General features: G+C 50.3%; 1 protein-coding gene across 2 annotated transcripts in view; it reads right to left on the bottom strand.

Moving 5' to 3' along the window:
• Nucleotides 1-1953: 1953 nt before the first annotated feature.
• WNT4 (Wnt family member 4) overlaps nt 1954-17085 on the bottom strand; it is a 51790-nt gene continuing 36658 nt past the window's right edge. The window contains exons 3-6 of one of the 2 annotated variants that reach the window (XR_006355466.1): nt 7974-8105; nt 7677-7819; nt 5689-7073; nt 1954-3917 (exon numbers count right to left, since the gene is read on the bottom strand). Coding sequence is in view for 1 of the 2 variants with exons in the window: in XM_043990816.1 (XP_043846751.1) it covers nt 6606-7073; nt 7677-7819; nt 7974-8105 (743 nt within the window). In the remaining variant the exon portion in view is untranslated. Of the gene's footprint in view, nt 7074-7676; nt 7820-7973; nt 8106-17085 lie in introns of both variants that reach the window. The other variant, XM_043990816.1, reaches the window with a different exon arrangement.

Here is a 17085-nt window from a genome sequence, read left to right as displayed (position 1 = left end):
GAAAATCATCTTCTTGTAAATTAGAACTCTTCATAATTCCACCACTTTCTCCCTTTCCAGACCTTCACACCTCACTCCCTTCCCCACACCGTATGATCCAGCTACGTTAGCCTACTTATAGTTGCTCCAACACAAAAGTCCATTGCATCTCCAGGCCTGGAACACTCTGTCCCTCCCCCTCCACAACTTAGTTTTCCCAACGTCTTTCAAGATTCTGCTGAAGTCTCGCCTTCCGCAGGAGACCCTTCTTGCCTCCCGGTCCCCCCGCCCCTGTCCCCATCTTCGTGTCTTCCTTTCCCAGGCTGTCTTTCATCTACCCTGCACACATCATTTATGTATCTAGCTATTTACATCTCGTCTCCCCCATGAGAGGTTCTTCTCTTTGATGGCAGGGAGCGTGTTTCGCCTTTCTCTGTTCCCTAGTGCTTGGCATAGTACCCGCGAGGTGGTAAGAGCCTGGTGAATGCTTGTTGGCTAAATTGAAACAGATGATGGTTCAGTGTAGGGTTCTCATTTTTTATACACACTCGCTACTCGTGATCTACCAGTGACGGGAGATCCTTCTTCCTTTGGAGGCGAGTGCTGGCCCAGTTTTACACTTAGCTGGAAGGAATGGGACTGTTCATTTTTCATGGAATTGTTCATTCGACAGACATTTGAGTTGAATAGTGAACACCAGCGAGGCAGCACAGTGGATGGAACGCTGGATCTCGAAGACCTGAATTTAAATTTGAGCCGTGTGACCCTGAGCAAGTCACTTCATCTCTCTCTGCCTCAGTTTCCTCTTCTGTAAAATGCGGATCCTAATAGTACCTCTTTCCCAGGATTATAGTGAAGCCCAAATGAGATGATATTGATAAAGCTCTCTACACCCTTTACTCTGTATCTAAATGCTTGGCAGAATTCAGTATTTATTCAGTATTACATTGTGCTAGGCACTGGAGAGGAAAGACCACCATGAAAAACAGTGGGGAATGAAGGGTGGAAAGTGGGATGGACTTCAGGGGAAGGCCCAGGACTGAAGTGTGTGAAGGGAAGCACCCCCTTGTGCCTGAATGCACATTGGCAATAGGCCCTTACTCCGGGAGGCAGGAGACGCGAGTTCTAGGGTCCCACCTTGGCCTCTCACTAGCTATGTGATCGTAGGGCCCGCTAAAGAATAGGTTGTGTCCTGGGCTGGGCAGGGGATTATTCTGCTGTTCTCCTTTCTGCTCAGAGCACATCTGGGATATGACATTCAGGTCTTTGAAGAGGCACAGTAAACATCTGGACTGGGTCCAGAGGAAGGGAACCCAGATGGTGAGGAGCCTTGAGTCTAGTTCATTGGATGCTCATTTGAGGGAAGTGGGGATATTTATCTTGGAGCAGAGAAGCCTCTGGGGGGAAATGACAGCAGTGTCCAAGGTCTAGAAGGGCTGTCCAGTGGAGGACGGGTTACCCTTGTTCTGTTTGGCTCCAGAGGGCAGGAGCAGGAGCAGGGAAGGGGTGTGGGGAGCCGCAGAGGCAGAGGCAGGTGGGATTTCAGCAAAGGCTTCCTAGTGCTCGGCACAATCCCAGGGTAGAACGGGGGGCCTGTAGAGATGGTGAGGCCTCCTTCCCTGGAGGATGACCACTGGTCAGGGGTACGCTGTAGGGGATCCCTGTGACATCAGGGTGGAATTGAAGTCCTTTCCCGATCTGAGATTAAAGAGAGAGAGCCATAGAAGGGCTTTAATAAGCCCTGTTCTGCCTCCCTCCAGGGGGCCACCATGAGGATCAAATGAGGCCAAGGATGTAAAGCCCCCAGAATGCTAAGGGGTTCCCATGGTTCTTTCTTTCTTTTTTTTTTTTTTGCAGGGTAATGAGGGTTAAGTGACTTGCCCAGGGTCATACAGCTAGTGAGTGTCAAGTGTCTGAAGCCGGACTTGAACTCAGGTCCTCCTGAATTCAGGGTCGGTGCTTTATCCACTGCGCCATTGTTTTTGCATCAAAGGAGTCACTGGCTCTAGAGTCATTCAGCCAATAGTCAAGAAACAGGTTTTAAAGCACCTACTATGTGCCAGACCCTGGGCTAAGCTCTGGGTTCAGAAGACCTGGGTTCAAATCTCACTTCTGATGCTCATTGCTGACTATCCCCACTGTACCACCCTGCCTCCTATGTGTCAGAACTGGAACTGGAATCTAAGCCTTGTGAGGCCAAGCCCATTGCTCTTCACTGTCACATGAATCAATCAGGCCACAAGCACTGATTCGGGCCAAGCACTCCCTCCACCAGTCCCACTCGGCTTGGGAGGCAGGGGAGAGAACTTCATTGTACAAGACAGGAGATCCCGGCATGCTGCACTACCTCTCTTCACTAACTGGGCCACCCTCTCACAGCTGTTATTTGCATTGAAGCAGAGGATGATGCTCAGGGCATCTCAGGCCTCAGCAGCTGGATGAAGCTGCTTCAGGAGGCTCACTCAGGTCCCATCGAGGTGGATTCTTTGCCATTGTTGATCCAGGCCAGGCCTGGGGTTCTATTCTGCAGTCCAGACCTGCGGGCCCAGGTCTAGACCCGACAGGACTCTTCAAGGTCAGGTCTGAGGCCTGTTTTCTGTTCTGGCACATCCCCAGACCCTGACAAAGTCACAGCCACACACCCTAGTTAAAGAAATAACCATTTTTATAGTGAACACCACTACAATGTGAGTCCGACTGTCTCCCCTTCGAATTGTCAGTTTAGCCTGGCAATTTAGCCTAAAAACAAGGTTTGGGGATCCTTAGAAGGTGGGATGTCAGGAGGAGGGTAGCAGCATCCAGAGTTTATGGTACCTCTTGCAGGAAATGGAGCATTCTCTTCCTCCCCTTTCCACAAGGCATGGTCGGGGGAGGTTGGTATCAGACAAATTGTGCCAATTCCTTGAACACAACAAGGAATTACTCGGCTGGACCGAGGCCCGTGGACAGATGTATCCTGGACTCCAGCTTGGCCCTTTCATTTTGTCCCCCAGTCTGCACAGATGGGACAGTTGGTGGGGTGGACACCCACTGGCTATTGAGAAGTCATTGGAAAATCTGACCATGTCTTGATTGGAGAGGACCAGCTTGCAGAAACAGAGCTGGGGAGAGAGAGTAATGGTCTGGGACTCCAGGGCACAGACTAGCCCCAGCCAGGCCACATCGTGAGAAAGAAGCTCCCAGGAATGGGCAGGCAGGACTGGACCTGGCTACCATTGCTTCAGAATCCAAGGAAGGGCAGAGGTCAGCCCGGGGCTTCAGACCAAACTCTGGAGATTAGAGTGGAGGGTAAGGGAAATGGGTTGGTACCGAAGGGAATCATTGATTGGTGGGAGGGTGCTGGGGGGAAATGAGACTATGCGTGGGGAAGATCCTTCTCCCTTGAGATCTTCCCTAACCCAGGCACATTCCTGAGGTCCCCAGGGAACACAGGCAGCAGCCATTTAGGGCGCTACTTCAATCCTTTCCCCAGGTACTCAGGAGAGACGGGGGTTGTAGGCACCTTCAGGCCTCCACTCTTAGAAACAGCCAGGATTAACCCGGTTCTGAGGGGAGTCCGGGCACCAGGGGAACCACATGACACTACAGGGCAGGGGGGACTTTGATCCAAACTAGAAAACCTCCTGGTGAGTTCATTGGTGCGGAGGGTGGGGCGCCCATTGGACTGACCCCTTTGTCTGAAGGAAGAGAGGTCCCAAGTCCTCCTCTCAGGGGCTGACTGTTGGCTGCATCCGGCTTCTCCATAAATAAGTGATTCCTTCCCTGCCCCCTGCCCCTTGTTGGGGCTGAAGGAGACAATTGAGCGGAGCCAGACCGAGCCGAGGGGGGCTCGGATGTTGCAGTGACATTTACACAGCTCATCTTTCATCCACATCCGAGCCAGGGCCCCGCACCAAGAGCATCTATCTGCAGCATCTCCTTCAGCTTTGGCCTCTTTCCTACATGGACAATGAGCAGAAAACTTGGCCCAGGGCCTGAGGTTGCTGACCCTCCCTGAGCAAGCTGGGAAACATGGGGAGGGAAACCGCAAGGCCCTGGGAAGACTCTTCCTACACACCCAAGTCCAGAGCTGAGAACAAGCAGTTCAAAGCCCCCAAACCTAGAATTAGAGACTTCAGTCACAGGCATCCTGGGCCAAGCTTGGGACTCTTCTTTGCTCTGTGACTTCTGCTAAATAAATTGCTTCTCTCTGGCCTCAGTTTCCTCTTCTGTAAAACAGAGAGGGCAAAAGGCCTTCCTGCTCAGACGTTCTAAGTTCTGAGGCCCCTCCCAGTTCTGATAGTGTATATTTAAGGCCCTTTACGGCTCTGATATCCTATGGCCCAGCCTGGGGCAGAGCTGGGAGGCCTGAGTCCTGGAAAAAGAAGTGAGGAGAGGGGCCCAGGTTTGGAAAGGGTTTTGTTTTGGGTTTGTCCTCTTTAAGGTGCAGTTCCCAGGGAGTCATCCTTCTCAAATAGCCCCTTCAACAGGGATGGGCTGGGGTCTATTGTGAGTGCTCCCACTGAAGTATATGGAGAACCCCACTGCTCTTTGTGGGCAGGGGCAGGGGGGTTAGGGACATTGAAGGGAAGAGAACAGCCCAGCTGAGTTCTCACATCTCGGATGTGCCCTAGTTCCCTGGAAAGTGTTCCTCCTTCCCCCATGTTCCCTAGGCCAAGGACCATCTCAGCCCTGGCTCAGATGGGTACTAACCTGTCCCACTTTTTTTCTTTTACCTAGAAGGGAGTCAGCGCTCAGTAAAGGATGATCTTGGCTGGCTCATTCCTTCCCTTGTTGTCCTGCTTCACCCCAAGAGAAGGACATGGAGGGGGAGCCAAGGGGCCAGACAGAATACTTGGCAGAGGGACAGATGCTGACCACTTGGAAAGGGTCATCTCCTTGGAGGCCTTAAGCTTGAGTGCAGCCCTCCCACAGCCCAGAGATATAGGGGAGGCAAAGAGAATGGGGGGCCCAGTCTCCCAAGTAGGCCGTAGGTATTGGTGGGTGAGTGGGCTTCAAATACAGCCCTCGGGAACCATGGTCAATCTTTCATGCAAACCTTTCTCCCCCAATCTGGGGCTTGAGGGTACCCCAGGCTTTAGTGTATTCTTTGGTTCCCTACCTTTGCGGGGCACCAGTTGTCCCCCGCCATCCTTTGCCTCTTTAGGACTGGCCCAGAGGGCCCATGCCCAAGCTTTGGGGTATAATGGAGAGTTTAGGACCAGTGGCATAGTGGGTAGAGTGCTGAGCCTAGAGTCAGGAAGACCTGAGTTAAAATCTGGCCTCAGATATTTAGTAGCTGTGTGACTCTGGGCAAGTCACTTCACCCAGTTTGCCTCAGTTTTGTCATCTGTAAAATGAGCTGTAGAAGGAAATGGCAAATTCTTCCAGTATCTGACAAAAAAACCTCCAAATGGGGTGATGAAGAGTCAGACATGACTGAAATGACTGAAGGACTAGAAATCAGGAGACAGGTGTCCCTGGCACTGACTCACTGTGGCAAGAGGCCCTTCCTGCACCCCTGCTTCCCTGTCTTTGAGTAGGGCTGATGCTACCTCCTCCCTTTGCTTCCGATTTGTTGGAAAAGCACCTTAGAAAGGATCCAAGTCTCTAAGCTATGAATGATGATTCTTCCGTGTGAACTTGGGAAAGTAGCTTGACCTTTGCAGGCCTCAGTCTCCTCATTTTTAAACTGAACGTGCAGGACCAGGTTTCTGAGATTCCTCTCACCTCTTTTTACCTCTGGTAGGAACATGTGCTGATGACGGGGAAGGTTTGGATGGGAGAGGCTGTAGGACAGGATTGGGGTTGCTACCAGCTCTGCCTCCAGGGTGGACACCCTGACGTTCCCTCTCTAGGGTCCCGCTTCATCTGGGTCAGTAGGTCAGTAGTTTTGTGGGGGTTGAGGGGCAGTGAAATCCTTGGGCTTCGAATGAAGAGACCTGGCTTCTACCCCTGGCTTTGTCACTCACTGTGTGACCTTGGACAAGTCATTTCCTGGACCTCAGTTTCCTTCTTTGTAAAAGGAGGGCATTAGACTCAATGATCCTTTAGGTGTCTTCCAAGCCTGACACTGTGATTTTGGGATGGTATCAGTTATTCGATGCTCCATCTGCTCAGCCTGGAGGTTCCTAGATCTGGGTCATTATCACCCAACAAGGCTCCTTTGGCCCCTCCGGAGGCCTCTGAGACAGGAAGGAGGGGAGTGAGCACAACCACTTTCTGAGGGTGGTCTCCTGAGCTGCTTCCACCTGGCTGTTCTTGGCTCCTCAAGGAAGCCCAGTGGGCTAGGGGGCTTCCCTTCCCCACAGACCCATCAGGGAGTGTGGTCGCTCTGCCAGTGTGGTCATTGTTTCTCCCTGAAAGTCTGAAAAGTGTGCATCGACAACAGGCACAGAAAACACTAGCGTGAGGAGGCTTACTGCGGGGCTGGGGTCCTTCTGATCAGCTGGTGAGAGGCGGGATCAGGGCATGCCCCGGGTCTGGGCCTCTGACCTCTGTAATAAATACTATGAAGACATTAAAAAAAAATACAACCAGCATCTTTTTGGGGGCCGGGGGAATGGCGGCTTTTAAATTATCTCCCCCCTCCATCCACCATCTCTCTGTTCCTTTGTCTCCGTCCCGGGGGTGGCCCGCGGAGCCCATCACCGGCAGGTGTGCGTTTCCACCAGCCGGTGGCAGTGCCTACACTTGACAAAGCAACACCAGTGGAATTTGCAGCTGCAGCGCTCCACCACTTCCACCTCGGAGGTGTGGAAACCCCGGCCGCAGCACAGCAGTTCGCAGCCGTCAATGGCCTTGGAGGTCTTGTTGCACTGCCGGCCCCAGGTGCCCAGCACGCCGCTGCGGGCATCGTGTTCGCAGAAATCCGGACTCGGCTCCAGGTACACCAGATCCTCGTCCGTGTGCGGCTTGAACTGGGAGTTCCTGGGCACCAGGGCCTTGGAGGACCCCACCCGCCGCTGCTCCACCTCCGTGGCCCCGTCAAATTTCTCCTTGAGCACGTGGCCCACCTTACGGAAAGGGGGCATAGCCTTCCAGCAGGTCTTCACCTCGCAGGAGCCCGACACCCCATGGCATTTGCATTCCACCCGCATGTGGTTCAGGATGGCCTAGGGGTGGAGAGGGAAGGGTGGGTCATCCAGGGAATGATGGGAGAGAGAGGTGGGGGAGTCAGGTGGCTGAGGGGAAGGGCGGGCCCGGCAGGGTGGCACATGGATGTGAGCTAGCCATTCAGTTCAACCCTCTTACTTATTTTACACATAAAGAAACTGACGCCTAGAGGTACTGGGGGGTAGCATTAGAGGAATGGGAATATGTCTGCAGGAAAGAGGACACAGGGGAATGTCTCCAGAAAACGAGCCACAGGGAGAAATGTAGAGTAGGGTATCTGAGGGATGGAGCCAAAGAGGATGTCTGAGGGTTCAGGGGAAGGTGAGGAGGGGCACCTCTGGGGCCCAGACTGGCACCGCTAGCTTGGGAAGAACCAAAGAGAGACGGCGAGAGAGAAGGCTGGGGCAGGCAAGCATGAATGTGGGGATATGGTGGGAGTGTTGTGTTGTGGGCAGTCAGAAGTCAGGGGATGATCGGATCTCATGGGCCTCTCCAACTGCTCAGGGCTGGGCCTGGACCAGAACCTTGCAGGAACAGGAGCATCCTCTTTCTGCCCTGAGCCTCAGGGCCTGGGGAGGGGACAGGGTCTGGGGAGCTCTTACCTTTCTCCCAGCCTCGTTGTTGTGTAAGTTCATAAGAGCCCGGCTGGAGGAGGCCCCTTTGCTTCTCTCTCGGACGTCCACAAAAGACTGGGAGAAGGCCACTCCGTAGGCAATATTGTCTGAACAACCTGACCACTGGAAGCCTGTGGTGGGTGGGAGGGGGCCAGGGTGAGCCTTCGCTTTGGGGGTCCTTTGTACTCACTTCCCCAACAAGGCCATTCTGGGAAGGACAGCCTCTCCTTTCCTCCCTTCCCCCAGACCAACAATTTTTCCCCCTCCCCTCCTCCTGGCACTCACCCTCCGGGCTGACCCCATGAACGGTCCGGTCACAGCCACACTTGTCCAGCTCCCCACTGCTGCAGGCCCGGGTTACAGCAAAGGCTACGCCCGCAGAGGAGATGGCATAGACGAAGGCGGCTTCTCGGGTCCCTGTTGGGGCACAAAAGGGGAAGGTGATTCCACCCCCTTCTCCCTGTGCTTCCCCCTCTCTTTGTTCCTGTTCTCCTGGGGTCTACTATGCCGACATCACCCAGGGAAGGAAGGGAAACAGGACTGGACCTACATGGAGGACAGATGGGTGGTCTTCTATACAGAGAGACATGAAGGCTCCCCAAAGCCACAGCTGCTTAAAATATCCCCCTTCTACTGGCCTACCACAGTGCCTAAAAGTTCCCATTAAGGAGCTGTATGTCTCCAGAGGGTCCCTTTTTACGAGACACTTGGCTCCCTGAGAGAGGTTATCATAGCAAGAACTCAGATTTCTTTAGTACTTGTCAACTGTAAGAGCACCTTCCTCCTAATACCAGTGCAAACATTATCCCCATTTTACAGATGAGACAGGTTGAGAGACATTAAGCAATTTGTTCAAACTCACAGTTTGTAAGTGTTGGAACCAGGTTTCAAACCCTTATTCCTTGATTCTAGGTTGGCTGCCCTTCCCCTTATACTACACTGCCTCTCTTGGGGCACATTATATGATATGAACCCACCAGTACCCAAACACACTGGAAAACTAGTTCAGAGTTCTTGCTACAGCATCATATACCTTGGGCAAGTCTCCTCTAAGACCCCTGTATCTCCATTTCCTCCTTTGTAAAATGAGAGGTTTGGATAAAATGGTCTTTCAAGTTCCCTAGTCTGCTTGATCTATTTTGATGACAAAAGATACTTCTAGCTCACATTTATGTAGCATTTTAAAGTCTGCAATACCCCAGCAGACAGGTAGGTCAATGGTTAGAGCACTGGGATTGGAATCATGAACAGACTCATTTCTCTGAATTCAAATCCAGCCTCAGACACTTACTAGCTGTGTGACCTTGGATAAGTCACTTCACTCTGTTTGCCTCAGTTTCCTTATCTGTAAAATGAACCAGAGAAGGAAATGGCAAACCAGTCCATCATCTTTGTCAAGAAAACCCCAAACAGGGTCACAAAGAGTTGGAAGCAACTGAACAACAGTCACCAGACAGGTAGTAAGGGGATTATAATGTCTATTTTTCCAATTAGGACATGTAGGCTCAAGAAATTGAAGAGTCAAACAGCCAGTGAATGAATGCCAAGGGCAGGATTCTAACCCAGGTCTCTTCTGACTCAATTTCAGTCTATGTCTCTGATATGATTGGTGGTGGGGAGGGAAGGACACAGATGAGGGTGTCTGAGTCAGCAGTCCGGAGAGCGGACCTAGTTGTGGGCCTTGTAGAAGGCAGTTTGCCTCTTACCTCCTAATGTGGGTGCTGGTTGGCCTCCCTTTCCTTCTCTTTCCCTTCCCTTTGGGACCCTGGCCAAAAGACTTCTTCCTGTTCTGTCTGCCCCACTGTGAGCTTCCTAAATGGGCACCAGGCTACTCTTCCCCTCCTAGGGGGTCTACTGCCTTTCTGTGTCCTGGGGAGAAAGGTATGTGCTTTGCCCATGGAAAGAGAACCAAAGAATTGCAGAGTTGGAGAGCACCCCAGTGGCCATCTTGTCCAATTCATGGCCTGTCACAGCACACTGGACAAGGGGCTGCTTGGCCTTGGCTTGAAGCCCTGCAGTGACGGGGACCTGACCGCCCCCTAAGGCAGTCTACTCCACTTTGGGACACCTCCTTTGTGATGAGTTTTTCTTGATATGAAGTCACAGTTTGCCTCTTTGTACCTTCTACTAGTTGCTTGGTTTGTATCTTCCCCCTTCCTGTTGACCCTTGTCCCCTTCCCCAAGTCTTCTCTATGTTAACCACTCTCAGTTCTGGTAACTGGTCTTCATATAGCTTGATCTCAGAGGCTTTTCACCATCTTGGATGCCCACGTCTGGATACTCTCCTCCAGCTTGTCAATGTGTGTGTGTGTATGTATATGTATATAATAGAATAGAAAGAATACATAACATTGTATATTTGTAGTGCCCACAAGTACTTGGATGGGGTATTGGAAAGAGGGTAAGGACAAGGTGGAGGGGGTGCCTAACCAGTGCTGATAGTGGGTTACTTGAGTCTCTGTCATTATTGTTGTAGAAAAGCTGGAGAAATATGGACTAGAGAAGAATACAGATGGATTCCAAATTGGTTAGATTCCCAAACCCAAAGTATTAATGTCATGAGGTCAAATTGGGAGGAGGTCTGCAGTGGAGTGCTCCAGGGATCTGTGCTTCATCTTAGGCTTTTTTTTTTTTCTTTTTTCAGGGCAGTGAAGGTTAAGTGACTTGCCCAGGGTCACACAGCTAGTAAGCATCAAGTGTCCAAGGCCAGATTTGAACTCAGGTCCTCCTGAATCCAGGTCCTGGTGCTTTATCCACTGTGCCACCTAGCTGTCCCCCATCTTGTGCTTTTTAAACATTTTTATCAATGACCTAGATAAAGACATAGATGGTACCTTTCCAAACTTGTAGGTGACTCAAAGCTGGGAGAGAGAACACACTGGATCCAAAAATATCTTAACCTAGAACATCAGAGTGAAGCTAATATAGTTTTATAACCTTGTCTGTGTCCTGGGCAGTCTGAAGAAACCCAGGAGTGATGCCCTTCTCAGAATCTTTTTTTTTTTTTTTTGGGTGAGGCAATTGGGGTTAAGTGACTTGCCCAGGGTCACACAGCTAGTGTCAAGTGTCTGAGGCTAGATCCGAACTCAGGTCCTCCTGACTCCAGGGCTGGTGCTCTATCTACTATGCCACCTAGCTGCCCCAGGAATTTTCTTAAAATTCTAACTACCCTAAAGTAGAATGGGCAGTCTCAGAAGGTAGCGTCTTCCTTGGTCTCTCCCCCATTATCTGTCTTCAAGCAAACTTGGATTCATTGAGTTTGTTTTAAAGGGTCAGGTAAGGCATATAGCAGAGGGATTCCCTCCTCACACCCCCAAGTGGGGGTTGAATTAGATGGTTACTAAAGTCCTTTCCAACTCTGAAATTCCATGATTCTATGGCTTTACCCTTCTTCCCTCCTCTACCCCCTTGCTCACAACACTCAGGTAGGCTGGTCCTTGGGTGATAGATAGGCATACATTTCATCACTGGTCCAGAATCAAAGCATTCCCACCCTTGTGAGACCTGACAGAACTTACCCCTCTAGGTGTTGAGAGCCCAGGGACATTTCCATATCTTGATAAGGCAAGGGAAGATTTTAGGGAGAGATCATTATTTTACAAGGAGATTAACTGGTTTGCCCAGATTCATAGAATTTCAGAGTTGGAAGGGATTTCAGAAAGCATTATAGTTCAACCCATATAGGAGGCCAGGAAAAAAGGGAAATAGGACACAGTGGCTGGGCTAACCCATGCTACTTACCACAGGCTAGTTTTATTTCCGTGACCTTACGACTTATAGACTGAGCTGGAGGGATCTTAAGATGAGGAATATTGGAGCCAGAAGAACAAAAAAATGCCTATGGCTGCAAGCTGGGCTCAGTGAGGGCTGGAACGTATGTGGTTTCTGTTTGTATGATGAAGGGGATGTGTTTGTAAGTTCTGTGACTTCCCTTAGCCTGGAGCGGCCCTGTAACTGGGTGTGTTTCTGCCCTCCCAGGGACCATGTCCCCAAGGACTCTCTAACTGTGGGTATCGGTGACAGGAGGGTTTCTTTCTTGAGTGAATGTGTGTATTATATCTGTACTGAAAAAAGAACACCAGGCTGGGCATTTAAGAGAACTGAATTTCAATCCTACCACTCCCTAGCTGGGCAAGTCCTCTGTGCCTCAGTTTCCTTATCTGCAAAAAGAGAACAATGCTGCTTGTACCACCTACCTCAGAGAGTTATTTTGAAGAAAGCACATTATCAGTCTTTTAGAGTTATTGAAATTACTTGTTTTATGTGTGTGTGTGTGTGTGTGTGTGTGTGTGTGTGTGTGTGTGTGTGTGTGGCTCTGGCATGGCATGTGTGACCTTCTCCTTTTCCTGGGCCGTGTATAGGGCTCTGTGTGGTGGTGACTGTCCTTCTGTCTTTCACTGGGGGTGTCTGTGTGTGTGGGGGCGGCTGGGGGCAGCCCACTGGCCTGGTGGTTGGCAATCATCTCCCGGGACACCCGGCCCTGCTTTCCCAGCTGTCCCAGAGAGTAGTCGCCGTGGTCGGGAGGGAACAGTGGACTCTTCTGTGCACTCCTTTGTGGATAGGGTGGACTGCAGGCCAGAAGGAGGGAGGGTCAGGGCCCTGGGGCAGGACGCAGCTTCTACCCCAGCCTGCTTGGAGGCACGGTGCTTCCCACCTTGAAGTTCAGGCTACAGGGGACAACCTATCTCCCTTTCCCTATCCTGGACACTCTGGGGGTCAGGGCCTAGGACAGGGTGGGGAGCCCTGACCCACGGCTGGCAGTGGGAGCCGCTATGGGGACTGGGAGCCTGCGGGCTTCAGTCATTGTGGGGACTGAATTCTCTCCAAGTTAATCGAGGCTAATAGCAGGATCGTGTTGGTCGGTTTGTGCTGTGGCTGCCGGAAAAGAGACGACTTCAGTTTCTGGTATTTCTGGCATTTCCAGGCCTGAACCAGCACAAATCTTGTGCCCCGAAGATGGGGAAAGAAAAGTTAAGTTGGGAGATGGGGTTGATCTGGAGGCAAAGGGAGGTGCTAGGGGCAGGGCGAGGAGGTCCCCACCTGGCAGAGGCCAGGCTCAGCTGAGGCCTACAGTGCTTAGAACTCAGGGCACGGGAGAGTCCAAAGCTTCAGAATCCTTTGTTCCAATCACTTCGCTGAGGACAAGAGTGAGCCTCAAACACATTCGGTGACTCGAAGTCATACAGCTAGTCAATAACCGAGCCAGGATTCGAGTTGGCCCACATCTTCCTGCTTCCGAATCCATTTTCTCCCAGACCCTCTCAATTCAGCCTCTCCCTTCCTCCCACTGCCCACACTCGCCTCTCATCTGCTCGCATCTTCCCCTTGCTTTGGGGCAGTTGTCCTCTCTTTCTTCCCTTCCCCCAACCCCATTCATACTGGTGAACTGGGCTTGAGGGCTGGGTCTTCTGTTCTGTGGGGGTTGGGGGGGTGCCAGGAAACATCCTCTCTGGACTTGATCACCCTCGTGGGCTGCTGCTTATCATAAAAGGCAGCAGGGCCTGAGCCGGATGCTAGAGAGGGGACTGGAGGATTGTCCGAGCTGCCTCTTCAGCTGACTTGCCCATAGAGAGGCAGTCTCTGTCTTCCCTGCCAACAGGTGCCTCCTTCATGCTCCTGTGTGTGACAGGGGCCAGGGAACACTATTTACCTAATTACCTGCCTACATACACGTGTGTGTGCATACACACACACACACACACACACACACACACGAGCACATGCACACACAATGCACACGAGCATACACACAATGCAACACACACGCACACGAGCACATGCAAGCACAATGCACATGAGCATACACACAATGCAACATACACACACGAGCACATGTACACACAATGCACACGAGCATACACACAATGCAACACACATGCACACAAGCACATGCAAGCACATCCCACACACATACACACACGCACCCCCTCCATATACTAGTACAACAACCTTCATGAGCAGTTACCATCATTCTGTAGCCTCCTTACTCTGAATGAAGAAATTAAAATGGAAAAGGAAGTCTTGGAGGTAAAGAGCCAGCAGTTAGAGCTGCTAGTTACCCACTGGGACCAGGCCCCTGTGCCACGGGATGACAAACATTTGTAGGGAAGGAGCTTTGACTACTTCTTAAGCTTGAGGTCAGGAAGTACTTCCTGGTATCTAGCTTAAATCTCTCACACTCTGCTTTAAACCCACTTCCTTTGGTTTATTTCTTCATGGGAAGGCAAGAAGAATCAGCACAGTGGAGTGGGGTGTGGGTGTGGGTGTGGGATCAGCATCGAGTTCCAACAGAAGTTCTGGTAGTGATTGAGTCATCTGGGTGATCTTGGGCAAATCCCTGACCCCCCTGGGCCTTAGTTTTCTTGTTAGTAAAATGAGGGAATTGGATTAGATTGTTTCTGACCTCTGACACCCTGTGTTCTCAGGGCCCTCCCAGCTCTGACATGTTGTGTTCTAAGGGCCCTCCCAGCTTGGACATTTTGGGTTCTAAGAGCCCTCTCAGCTCTGACTAAGTTAGCTCTTCTAAGTTCCCTAGCTTCTTGTGGGGATTTTCAACCTTTAAAATGCTGTTCCAAAGTCCCTTCCTGTTCTGATATTTCATGGTCTGAAGTTCCTTCTATTGCTAATATCTTTGTGTCTTTAGGTCTTCCCCAAGATCTAACATTAATCTCTCTGGGCCTCATTTTCTTCATCTGTAAGAAGAAAGGTTGGACATAGGTGACCTTTTAGGTTCCCTGCCCCTCCCCTCTTCCAGTTCTAAATCTATGATTCCCAAGGCAGTGATGCCAAATCTGCTGGTCTTTGTACTTCACAACTATGTGGTAGAGGAAATAGAGCATCTGGCTTGGAGTCAGGAAGATGTGGGTTCAAATTTGACCTCTGACACTTGCTAGGTGTGTGATCCTAGGCAATTCATTTACCCCTGTTTGACTGAGTTTCCTCATCTGTAAAATAGAGATAACAACAGGTTGTTGTGAGGATAGTTGTGAAAAGTGCTTATGAGCACACAGTTGGTGCTTAATAAATGCTTATATCCCTTCCAACAAGGACAAAAATCAAATCTTCACCGACATGACGACCACTGGGGTGAATCCTGAAGTTCACCATTGCTGCTCAGGGAGGGCCTATAGGGAATCTTGTTCAGGGTATTTTCAGCAGGGGCTGGAACCACTGAGACCACAGCTTGGGGAATGACCATATTTTATACATGAAGAAGCTGTTTCCTACAGAAGGGAAGTGTCAAGGTTACATCTAGATTGCAAGTAGGAAGGCCAGGGATCGGAATCCAAAGACTGAACCTCTGCATTCGAACCCAGGGCTTCCCCCCCAACCTACACTGCTTCCGTTGGGTAGGGACTTGGCAGAAGATGCATTCAGGACATACCCAGGACCTTCTGCTACCATTCTATCAGTCAACAAACATTGGTAGAGTGCCTGCCAGGCACCCTGCTAAGTACTGGGCTACAAAGGAAGGCAAAAGGGCAGCTAGGTGGCGCCACAGATAGAGCATTGGCCCTGGAGTCAGAAGGAACTGAGTTCAAATTCAACCTCAGACAATAACCAGCTATGTGTGATCCTAGGCTAGTCACTTAACCCCATTGCCTCCAAAACCAATCAACCAACAAAAAAACATGAAAAAGACAAATAAAAAAAAAGGAAGGCAAACAGTCCCTGCCCTCAAGAAGCTCTCTCAGTCTTATTGGGAGAAAACATGGGGGATGGACAAAAATTCAAGTAGAATAGGGTAGAAGGTGGTGTTGGGGGAAAGGCTCCAGCAGCTGGGTCCATGACCAGGAAAAGCCTCCTGGGGGAGGTGGAGCTTGAGGTGAACCTGCAGCAACCCCAGAAATTCTAAGTGATGGAGGCAGAATGCTCCAGGTATGGGGGTGAGCCAGGCCAAAGGCCTGTGTGAGGAACAGAAAGGAGGCCAGAGATCTGGACTTTAGGGTACACGTGCTACCCTGAGGATGAAGGGCTCCAGGGGAGGAGATGACAGGTCGGTAAAAATCTGTCACAGAGGAGATATGGAAATTCGAACTCAGCACAGGCAGCCACTCTGCTTAAGGTCAGGGGACCTGGAAGGGACCTTCTGGGTCATCTGATCTAACTCCCCATTTTACAGATGAGGAAACTGAGGTTCAAGGAGATTCACATGGGCTGATAGTGTTAAAGGCGGCATTTGAACCCATGTCCTCTGACATGAGAGTCAGCCAGTGCTGTTTCCAGACTACCTGTCCCAGTTGTTTCCTGTGGGCTCTGAAAAGCTCTATTTTTCTATCCTGGATTGAAAGTTCATGAGACAGAATTTGAGAAAGGCCAGTGTTACAGACACAGAGGCAGGCAGACCTTCCCAATAGCTTCTATGGTTGAAACTTCTTCACTTGGCATCTAAACGAATTCTCCGGTTTAATTCCAACTTACAGTTTCATTCATTTCCCACACTTCGGTCTACTCCAGGCATTAAGGGCAATGCTCTGATCCTGGCTTATATCTGACACTTTCTCATTGTGATAAACAGAATTCTCTTTTTCCATATGTGGAATAGTGAGCTTACAAAGTGTTTTTCTCAACACTACCTTATAAAGTAGATCATTAAATAATGTTGTTGTTGTTGGTGGTGGTGATGATAATAATATCAATAACAACAATAACAACAATCATTTATATAGTGCCTACCATGTGCCAGGCATTGTGCCAAGCACTTTACCAATATCTTATTTGATCTTTACAACAACCCTGGGAGGGAGGTACTATTTATGATCCCCATTTTACAGATGAAGAAACTGAGGCAGACAGAAGTTAAGTGACTTGCCTAAGATCACACAGCTGGTAAGTGTCTGAGGCCAGACAGAATGAGAGAAGTATCATTAAGAGGAAATTGAGGCCCAGGGAATTGGGCAGATTGTGAGTTTCGTGTCTTAACCTCTTTTGAATATATTCCTTTTTTTTTTTTTTGGTGGGTCAGTGAGGGTTAAGTGACTTGCCCAGGGTCACACAACTAGTAAGTGTCAAGTGTCCGAGGTCAGATTTGAACTCAGGTACTCCTGAATACAGGGCCGGTGCTTTAACCACTGCGCCACCTAGCTGCCCCCTTTTGGATATATTCTAAGGTTCCCTTTCAGCTCTGATGTTCCATGTCTTAACATCCCTTTAAACTGTGGCATTGTATGTTCCAAGGTTCCTTCTATTTCTACATCATACAGTCTAGGGTCCTTTTTGGGCTCTGACATCCCATGACCTAAGGTCCCTTCCACAATCTTACATTCTCCTGCCCTAAGGGTCCTTTGAACTTTGATATTTTCTGTCTTAACGGTCTCTTCTGATTCTGACGCTCTGGGTGGGGAAGGAAAGTGGAGGTTAGCCAGCAGAATTCCAGTTGTTCAGGAATGATGCAGGG

The sequence above is a fragment of the Dromiciops gliroides genome, chromosome 3 (genome assembly GCF_019393635.1).
Source record: "Dromiciops gliroides isolate mDroGli1 chromosome 3, mDroGli1.pri, whole genome shotgun sequence".
Classification (NCBI taxonomy): domain Eukaryota; kingdom Metazoa; phylum Chordata; class Mammalia; order Microbiotheria; family Microbiotheriidae; genus Dromiciops; species Dromiciops gliroides.
The sequence above is the reverse complement of the archived record's forward strand: the minus strand, read 5'-3'. Positions and strand labels throughout refer to the sequence as shown.